General features: G+C 44.1%; 2 protein-coding genes across 3 annotated transcripts in view; both read left to right on the top strand.

Moving 5' to 3' along the window:
- The first annotated feature begins 191 nt into the window (after nucleotides 1-191).
- On the top strand, nucleotides 192-2,721 carry LOC107273432 (myosin regulatory light chain sqh). Its single transcript, XM_015751612.2, has 4 exons — nucleotides 192-323; nucleotides 1,436-1,634; nucleotides 1,827-2,040; nucleotides 2,107-2,721. Exons 2-4 carry the CDS (start codon nucleotides 1,445-1,447, stop codon nucleotides 2,225-2,227), a joined length of 525 nt encoding a protein of 174 aa, XP_015607098.1. The 5' UTR covers nucleotides 192-323; nucleotides 1,436-1,444; the 3' UTR covers nucleotides 2,228-2,721.
- Nucleotides 2,722-4,172: 1,451 nt separating this feature from the next.
- LOC107273408 overlaps nucleotides 4,173-10,275 on the top strand; it is a 42,098-nt gene continuing 35,995 nt past the window's right edge. The window contains exon 1 of one of the 2 annotated variants that reach the window (XM_025090724.1): nucleotides 4,173-5,383. The gene's annotated coding sequence lies outside the window, so the exon portion shown is untranslated. The remainder of the gene's footprint in view (nucleotides 5,384-10,275) is intronic. The other variant, XM_015751572.2, reaches the window with a different exon arrangement.

Here is a 10,275-nt window from a genome sequence, read left to right as displayed (position 1 = left end):
CCAGATGATACTCGATGACCGATTATTTTAATACTACTCAATTATCACTCTCACCAAGAATTTGTGATATTCCTGGAAACTAGCGGATGTCAGTCCATGTAAATTTGGTGTAGAAGGAACTGAAGATTTTGAGATATCGGCTGATAAATAGGGCTGTTCTCGGTACGTCCCAACGGCTGTTTGCACCGCAGTCCCCACCAGATGGCGACAGCAGTTCGGGTGTGGTGAATGTCGACAGTCACAGTAGCGTGCAGTGTGATTCACGGGTGAACACGTACCACGATTTTTCCAGTTTTTTCGTCAGTTTTAAAGTTCTTTATCAGGTAAGTCCATATTGTATTCTCTTATTAAGTGCAGTGCCTTCGATCGATACTACGCTCGACATGGTTTTTACCGAATTCAATACAGTAAATGGAGAAAATAGTAATCTGACAGCAGAGGCCTGCGTGGCTCATCGAGCCGCCATTGTTATGGCCTGTAGACAGTCATTCCGTCTGGCTGGAATTTCCCTTGTCGACAATAAATAAATGTTCGTGACTCTTTAAAAATTAAAAATGATGCTAACACGCAGCTTATTGAAGACTAATCATCTGTTGAGTTTGTCTCTTCTTCAGAATTGTTTTCAAGTCATTTATACTTGCAAGTTAAACAATGGATTTTTTTGTCAAAATCAAGTAACTATCTGTCGCAGTAGATTGCATAGTATAGCATAAGCGATTAAAGTAGCATTAGGTACGTTGACCTATTTTCTATCCCTAGTTCACTGGATATTATCATAGAAAGCTGATTTCAATGTTTCAAGGCAATGACTGATCTTATCTTTGAAAAACAGTTATTTAATGTCATGCTCCATTTGTTACTGAGCTTTTTGAAGCATGCATTCCATACGTTTTTTTATTCATTCCCATTCTATCGGGTGTGCATTTAGTAAAACAAATATTTATTAAAAATTTCTGGAACCTACATAAATAATTCACGAAAGCTGAGATACAGTATTAATCACTCGCAAATTTGATGGTAACTACAGCGGTTGGTGACGTGTGATAAGAGAAAGAAAATCAAAGTTCTTTCGTACACGTGGAGTTTAATGACCCGTTAATTGCATTCTCCCGCGATTCACATTATTTTTATCCTAATTTCAGCTACGTCAGAATTTCCTGCGTTAATTTGCCGAAAATAAACGGATGCCCGTTAACAGCCTCTTGGCAGCAGTAGCCAGTTAGAGTACAAGGCGCTTAAGTCTCTTGAGAATTCGTAAGCCTGCTTATCGGGACAGGAAATCCTCGTCTTCATCTTCTTCTTCTTCTTCTTCTTCTTCTGACTCAACCACCAAAATGACCGAATTCATGACTCGTCGAATATTTCATAGCGCTACTGATCGCGATGTCACGCATGCCAATTGCTAAGAAATAAGAGCGACTCATTGTTCTTTCAGACTTACAAGATGTCCTCCCGCAAAACAGCTGGTCGCCGTGCCACCTCTAAGAAGCGTGCACAACGCGCGACTTCTAATGTTTTTGCCATGTTCGATCAGGCCCAGATAGCCGAATTCAAGGAGGCCTTTAACATGATCGACCAGAACCATGACGGATTCATCGACAAGGAAGATCTTCACGATATGCTTGCTTCGCTAGGTATGCTTGTCTCTAAGGCATTTATTAAAAAAAAAAAAAAAAAAAAAAAAAAAAAAAAAAAAAAAAAAAAAAAAAAAAAAAAAAAAAAAAAAAACTATTCCACCATCATATAACCGTTCCGGATACTGAATAACAACGATAATGGCTCGTTTTCAATATTGATTATCGCAAACGTTGACTTTGTTCTCACAGGTAAAAATCCAACTGATGACTACCTGGAAGGCATGATGAACGAAGCACCGGGTCCCATCAATTTTACCATGTTCTTGACCCTGTTCGGCGAGAGGCTCCAGGGCACGGACCCTGAAGACGTTATCAAGAACGCCTTTGGCTGTTTCGATGAAGAAAACAATGGACATATCAACGAAGAACGTCTTCGCGAGCTTCTCACCACGATGGGCGATCGGTAAATTTTATGAAAATAATTAATTTAATATACATCGTTTTTGGTACTTAATTTAGCGTTATTCAGGTTCACAGACGATGACGTCGATGAGATGTACCGGGAGGCGCCGATCAAGGGATCCATGTTCGATTACCTGGAGTTCACTCGAATTCTGAAACACGGCGCCAAGGATAAGGATGAGCAGTGAGAGCTCCCATAAGGATTTCCCGACGACCTCACATATATTCATTCTGTAGTACAGGCAGTACATGCTTCCAATAACTGTGCGGTATCCGTGTGGTACCGTCTTCAGAATTGTCGCAAGAAATCATGTCCCATCCTTGTCACCACTAAATTTCGAATTCGATTGGGATTTCGCGCGAGCATTTGTTAAATTATTCCAAAAGCATGCGCACCGATGCGCTCTTGCTCTTCCGAGATGCATTTTCAAGATACCCGCCTTTGCATACTGATAACACGTCACTGTATACGTGATATCACTGTACAAGGCAATCCATCCTGAAACTTCATTTTGATATATTTAAAGTGCAGTTAACGAAAAGGAAAAGGTACCTATGTAAGATATATCTATCTACCGTAGTATCGGCATTTGTATTTTAATATAACGATCTAATAGATATGAAAATTTTCAAAAATCTTCTCTATTTATTCTGTACAAGAATAAAGCCTAGTTTACAAGAACTCTTTTGCTCGATTCGTACAATGATTTTACATCTTTCTCAGACAAGTGTCAAATATCAACGACCCAAAACACCATGACGATTTAAAAACGTTTCTTACGTTGCGTTTAAATCCATCAATTCTCTTGTCAAGAAATTTTATCTCCAGGATTAGGTACGTCTATCGTAGCATTGATTACGAATACGTGCCTAAAAAAAAAAAGTTGGACTCCTGGCCGTCCAGTGGGCACAGAAATACCCAGTGGTATCCTGCAGCGCGGTTCAATGTCAAGTAGAATGAAAAGAGAAAGAAAAAAAGAACAAATTCGACGATGATACCGATTTCTTTATTGAGGCTAACCAGAGATCATTCGGGAAATTGAACCTCGATGGTCGAAGGATGATTGGGCGCACCTGAAAGAGGAAGTCGTCGCGCTCCGGTGATTCCTTTGAGAAACTTTTTATCCTTTTTCCATGTGTCCTGCGGTGGACGTTTCCTGATTCGGCGCGGCTTTCGACGCTGATCGTGGATCCGTATCTGGCGAAGGCGTGTCAGGTCAGAAAGATAAAAGAAATTTTTGCTCCACAATATCGAGAAGCTCCTGTTTAATCAACGAACAACGATACTAAACGACAATGGCGTACAGCGGTAAACAGGTTTTTATGCAACGACCATAAATTTTACGAGTACAAAGCACAGGCGATAGTTAGCAGCATTTATCTTTATTACTAATTTCATAGCGGCTACCGACCGATTACCTACCAAGCAAAACTTAAAACACCACTGTACCGTTACTTTGAATAAGGAAATCCCACCAAATCAATAAAAAATTGGAAAGATACATGTCTTTGAAGCGAAGTATGAATTTTCAAATTTGCTTGACTTTACTGATACCTGTGGAAGTCCGTGGAAGCAGACTGTCGCATGCATTGAAAGATATTTCATAACAATCAGGCCTTTATCGTCAACGGATCCATTATTTCTACTCGCTCCTCAAGAGAAATAAAAATGAAAAAAGAACTTGTGGGAAGACCGCAGTCCCGTTAAGGCAACCTTTCCATCTATCAACCAGCGCACTCTAGTGTACAGAAAAATGGCGGGTGGCTTTGCAAATTCAAATTCCAGCCGAAGTACTCTGTCCGTGATAAAATCGATCGTAATTCTTCTTTGGTCAATATTTTCCAGCAGTATCCTGAACTAAGCCCCAGTCTTCGTCCCACAAATTATTCTATTCGGCCAATAAAATATACCGAGTGTCCACGAAGTAACGTACCAGCCAGAATTAAAGAACCCGCCTTCCCAGTCGCGTCGTAACAAACTACAAACGTAGACGATAGTGAAGAATGGTAGAAGCCATCGGGAGGCTTTAATTTCCCGATAAAATTTTCATCGGGATGACAGGGGCGCTCTGCGTTTGCGTCTGCGCACTAGGAGTCTCGTATAACGACAGAGCCGCAGTACCGTTTCCACGGGCTGAGCGATACGCACGTATTCCGTTGGTGCAGTGTTTCCTCTGCTTTCCTTTTTTACCGAAGGTAAATAAAGCAGTCTGAGTGCCCGAGTCTGAGAGACATCCTCGTCGGGGACTGGAGGAGACTCTTACCTGGAGACGTCAGTCTTATCTTTCCGGAAAGGCGAAGCCAAGAGGAAAGAGAAAGAAATACAACTGTTTCCCCTCTGACTGACTGCGCAGCGGTCTTCTCCATGTATACGCGTGTGCTCCAGTGTCTTCTCGACGTCCCGTTGGCGTTGTCGTGAGTTTCCGCCGCAGTGTTTATCTCCCTGCAAAGACGTCAACGCGTACCTTCTTCGCGAAAACTGTTGTCTATCTTCAGAATGCTTCCTGAAGATCTTACTCCTTATCTTACCGAGAATCATTTAATGAATTCTCTTCGTCGTTATACTGACAATAAGAATTCTCACGAGGGATCAATTCGCAGTGGTTCCGCATTGTCTGTGTACGCCGGAATATTCGAAGAACAGAAAATTCTTTGCTTCGTCTCAGCAAATGAGAATGAGGTTACCTCCCGCGCACAGTAACCGACACGACTGTGACTACTGTCATTGCTACCAGAACGATCAGAACGACCAGAACCACCATAGCAACGTCATCGCCATCATCATTATTCAGACACAAAATGATTGCCAGTGATAAAAGTACTCGATAAAAGTATAAGACGTTCCGGTAAAACAGTTGTCTTGATACGTTTTGTGAAAATAGTTTCAAAGCAACGATACCATTGTCAAGAGTGACAGTTCCATCTACCAGCCAATCAGCTGTTTTGTGCGGCCCAAGGCGTTGTTCACAAAAAAGAAATACAGGCATCGGAATAGTCAGTAGATGAGAGCCGAAGCCATGTACCTTCAACGATTTTGGATTTCGAAACGTGAAGCAGCGAACTGCAAGTGTTAAACTAGTTAGCGAGCAATGCGGAACCCAAACGACATACCCTCGGCTAAGAAGTCGTGCTTCGTAAAATCAATTCCATTAGTCGGTAACTACATACTCGGCGACACATTCTCTTGCTGGATCGGAACTCTGAGTCGTGCTTCAATTTACGAGTGAACGTTGTTGTGCTTCAAGGCGAAACCTTTGGGAGTCCAGTTGAAAATTATTGGAATATTTCAGAACCAATATAACGAACAAGAGGAATCGGCCATTGCTACGAGATATCGGATACAGGTATGTCGTAACAATAGAAAATTTAATTATTAATTTCACGCAATACATATCCCCATGTTATCCGCAACCTCAATTTTTTTTCTCCTGTACTATGCAATGTGACGTGATTTTTCGACTCTCGGTCACATAGCGACTCCAGCTTCTGGTTCCCTTCGAGTCGCCACCCTGATCAGAAGCTTCGATCTTCGATCGATTCTTACAGTTACGCCAATGCTCTCGGAAAGATTTGTCATTGTTTAGTTGAGGTCGAGATTCTCGAATCTGCCGCGGAGAGATAGTTTCGACGTACCGTGTTGCTCGGCAGAGGAAAGGTACCCGACGGAGACGTCTCCACGGACCAGTAGAAGTGCGGGTGAGATAGCGACACCCCGCTGAAGAGAGGCAAATGACTGCAGAGCGGGCGGAGGTATAGTTTTGTTACGGTCAGGAACAAGGGAGAACCCCCTGACCCGGGTTATGGATGTGGTGTCCAGGTGTCGCTCGATTCCCCGGGGAAGCGGCCGTAGAGGATCTCCAAGAGTCACGTACCGATTCGCTAAGGAACGCTCTCGATTTAGTTTAAAAGGACGATTCGAGGGAAAGAATAAGAGTTATCGGCTATAAGGATCTCGACCAATGGGAATGATTAGTTCCCGAATTTGACTATTGTCGTAGTCAGTCTGTCTTGGGACACCGATCGGGATGCCTCGAGCTGTCTCGCGCTCCCGTGCTGTCTTTTGCTAGTTGTTCTAGCTGTCTTTCCTATGCGGTATGGGAAGTTCTTGCTTGTGTAGTTCTCGCGTTGCTCTCGCAATATTCAGAAAATCCTATCGACTTTCTGCGTGTGTTTCGGAGGTGCAGTATCGTGCTATAGTGCAGCGCCCACCCGAGTGACTCCTGGACATAATTCTCGGCCTTCACGGATCAGCTGAACCAGCTTCGATGAGGACCCTCAATTTATTAATTGGTGAAGAGATTTCGTTTTTCTAGCTCTGATTTACTCTGTTACGTTCTCGATGAATTGCTCTCTGTTTCCGGCACTTTTTACCTGACGCTTACTCCGTCCCTCTCTACCTCAACCTAGCAACCTGAGCAGCCGTGCATTTCCGTGACCGTTTGCCCCCGCTCGTACATCCAATTGCGTTTGCTGATTTTATGCGTCCCTAAAAATCGACAGGATCCGCGAAGCTACCGTCTCTTCCGATAGGTTTCGTCAGAGTCCTCGTATTGGCGAAGGTTGAGACTGTTCCACCTTCAATTCCCGGTGAAAAAAGAATTGGCCGGCGTTCGCGTGGCACGCGGATGCATGGACTTAGCTCTCGAATATTCCGTTATCGATGTCAAGTTAAGAAAATACGTTACAGTAGATACGGAACAATAGATAATTAATTATGATTACAATAGAGAGTAGATTGGTAGTGGTTTCACATGGAATCACAGCGAGTCTTTTCACTTGAGGATTTCGTCGCACTCAGCGATTACGTGAGTTGGCCAAATAAAGTTTCTACGTAACCGCAGTCGTATTAAATTTCGACGGTATTACTCGAGCCGGTCACCTTGGTTTGGCGTCGTAGTCGGCAGGCAAAAAACGCTCCAATAGCAGCAGCAGTTCGGTTGGCCGCCGCCGAAGGGCCGGGGGCGCGGGGGACAGCCCGTCTACGTGACATTTCATATTTCTGTGAGCCCAACGGATTTTCTTAGCGGTTGCCGTTGGATCGGTGAAGAGTGTTGGAAAATCAGCAGATTTCTCCGTGCTTAACAGTTCTTGTGAAATAAGTAAAGTTCACTCGGTAGACTGTGACATCAATGAAGACGACATACGCTTGGCACGTTCCTTGAGCCAATTAACGATCTTAATTAAATAATCATCTACTGCAGTTCCGAGAGACTCGCGAGAGTGTTTTTAGTGGGAAGTTAACGAGCTTTCTGCTTTCTGTCGTCTGCCGTGGATATCGAGAATCCTACGTGATCTCATTAGTGACGAAAAAGAACAGTTCCACTTCCACTTCCACTTCGTTACTCCTTTTCCACTTCACGAAGTGTGCTTCTGATAGAGACACGGCTATCAATTAACAAGAGTGCATATTACGCAACTTCACGTACAACGGATAATGTCGATAAGTGTTTTTTTATTCTTGTAAATTATAAATATTAAATATTGTTTATAACTTGGTCAAAGTGGGTCGTCCTGGACGAAGGTCGCATAGTAGAATTTTGCATAATTTCTCGCTCGCCCTCGTATGCAATGGCGGAAACGAAGCGGCAACATTTAAATTTATCGCGACGTTACGACGCCGAGGCGGACACAGAGAATTATTTGAATTTCTCTCTGGCGTCTCTCAACTTCTATTTTCTTTTTCTATTCTTCGCCGTTCGCCACTATTATTAACCACCTTTTGCCGCCACGCGGCTGTAGAATCCTCCGACAGGATTTTACCACGAGGTGCTCGGTGACGCGTGCTTTTTATCGTACTGCCAGGATTTTCAAGAGAGCCGCCAGGGGGCGTCGCTCCTTTCTTTTTTCTCGAGCTGCCAGCACTGCATACGCGGAATGCAAGCATAATCCAAGCGCTGTGTAATCCCTCGGCATTCACGTTGGCCATTCTGACATAAGAGATTACATATTTGAATACTATCTTCGCGCTATTCCTGTCTTGCACTTTTTCAATTCTTTCTCGCCCACCATATTCTAATCTCAACCTAGTCTATCTTACCATATCAGAACCAAACATGAATTTTTTGTGAACGCGACATATTTTTTACACGCTGTCACGTACGCCAAGCAATCTGTCCGATTTCTGAGCGAAAAAGAGAATGAAGACAAACGTTTCTTTGATTTTCTACGTCATCGACGTCGCCTTAGAAACAGGGTCGACCTGGCACAATGACTGCAGACTGTTGCTGTATTTTTTAGGAGTGACTGACAAGCTCCTCTTTGACACCAGTACCTAAACAATGGTTAAGTTTTTCACTTCGTGTATCTAGCAGCATCCAAACGACTTTTCCATTCGACGAATCCTAAGACGGTAATGGTAATCGTCCCAGTGATATACATTGTAGATTGTCAAAGAACTACAGACAGAAGTAAAATGAAGTTTGGGAAATTGGTAAGTTCGGCAAATGACGCCTGAAAAATCTGGCCGGTGCCTTTCTGCTGAATAATCCTATACACGATTTTCATACAGGGGCATGTAAAATCGGATACATCGCTATGCTACAAGCACCAAATCGTAATCGGCATTCCAGGGCAACTAGAGCTACGAGGACGAGGGCTTTTTCATAATGGACGCTCGGCCCAGATACCAGATAGCTGAGAAGGCTAATTCGTTTAGGTGTTTTTCCTATCGCCTCCTGCGCGCCTCTATGACGACGACTCCCTTCTGCACGTGACGTTGTATTCGTCGGTGACAACAATTAGTCAGTTATTTAGGGCACAAAGCGTGTCACTGTGTTAACGGCCTGGTAGCGTGACCTTATCAATAAGTCGTAATTCCCTCAAAGGGCTAAATTGTGAAAAAAAAGCTCTGGTCAACGCGCCTAACTTATCCACGTATACGTATACGGCATGTGAAGTATATATTTATATGCGCCTGCACGAAGCTCTCTGGCTGTGCGTGATGGCGGGCATTTCGGCTTCTAAAAGTAAAGTCCGTGCCTAACAGTTGCACGTGAATTCCTATCGCGTGCTGAAGGGTTTTTATGAAGTCGTAAAATGTTTATTCGCTTCGATGCGAATTGCATTTACGCGGAGTGCGTAGAATTTGTCAGATTTACGAAAGCGCTGGTGGAGAGACTGAGCGAGCGATGTTTTTAGGATGAACCTCGAATTCCTCGTATTTTCTAGGCTCGTTGGGAAACACCCCTCGATTTTATCGATGGCAACTGCCCTTGATGCTCTTATCCCGGGGGAATGGAACTTGTGTGATCATCAAAAGGAACTTTAGGGGGGGGGGGTGAACTTTTCCCTTTCGTCCACTGTCTCTGTACTATCTGCGATTGTTCTGTTATCGTCCCCTGGATGGCTCTGTTAATCCGATTAATTTGCTTCGAGTGCATCCTACATTTTCATTGGGCAGCTGATCCCCGGCAGACGACTTCGCGTTGGGCCAATTATCCTAAAGGTGAAGACGGCACGTTTCCACGTATGCAAGGGGTGTCTCCCCGACAAAGGATAGGCTGACATTTAGCACGAACAGTCGTAAAAGTATATTCCTGCAATGTCCTTTGTTTTATACGAAAGTTCGAGACTCCTTGACATTTTTTCTTCCTCGCGTCTTATTCACCTGACATTCACCGAAACTGCGGAAGAATTTCGAACCCCTGTTCATTCATGGGCCACCCTTCGGAATCAGGGGAAGCTTTAAAACACTTTAAACGAGGAGGGTTAAGAAGAAGCACTCTCACGAATTATGGGTCTTGCCTAATTTTCATTTTCACGATAAATCATCTTTCAACCGAAGGTACGTGCACGCTTTGCTCTGGGCTGGCTCGTCCGGTAGACAGGGGCGGGACTCCGTGTAGTCAGGGTCGCTCTCTGACGTCTAGACGCATTACCGAAAATCATAGGCAGGCCCTGGGCCGCCCCGCGCTAACCTAACCTAACCCACGACCCCCGGCTGAAGTTTAGCGACGCTAAAACGGAGTAAAGGGGACTTTAAAGGGGAAATAAAAGGGTGGACAAACCAGATCATCAGCCCAATCTACACGGTGGTCGTATTGTTAGCGTCGATGGAGCAATGATATAAGTCAGACCATGTAAAGAGGTACCACCTCAGCCATCCTGAAGGAGTTGATGCAGGAAGCGAGCGAATAGGCATCGGGAGAAATACGCAAATGAAAGGGAGAACAGAGAGAGAGAGAGAGAGAGAGAGAGAGAGAGAGAGAGAGAGAGAGAGAGAGAGAGAGAGAGAGAG

The sequence above is a fragment of the Cephus cinctus genome, unplaced genomic scaffold (genome assembly GCF_000341935.2).
Source record: "Cephus cinctus unplaced genomic scaffold, Ccin1 Ccin1_scaffold1588, whole genome shotgun sequence".
Classification (NCBI taxonomy): Eukaryota; Metazoa; Arthropoda; class Insecta; order Hymenoptera; family Cephidae; genus Cephus; species Cephus cinctus.
This window is presented reverse-complemented; position numbering and strand designations above follow the sequence as displayed.

Coding starts and splice junctions, on each gene's coding strand:
- LOC107273432 (XM_015751612.2), top strand. CDS start 1,445: ATGTCCTCCCGCAAAACAGCTGGTCGCCGTGCCACCTCTAAGAAGCGT. Junction 1,635..1,826: donor CGATATGCTTGCTTCGCTAG/GTATGCTTGTCT, acceptor TTGTTCTCACAG/GTAAAAATCCAACTGATGAC. Junction 2,041..2,106: donor CTCACCACGATGGGCGATCG/GTAAATTTTATG, acceptor AGCGTTATTCAG/GTTCACAGACGATGACGTCG.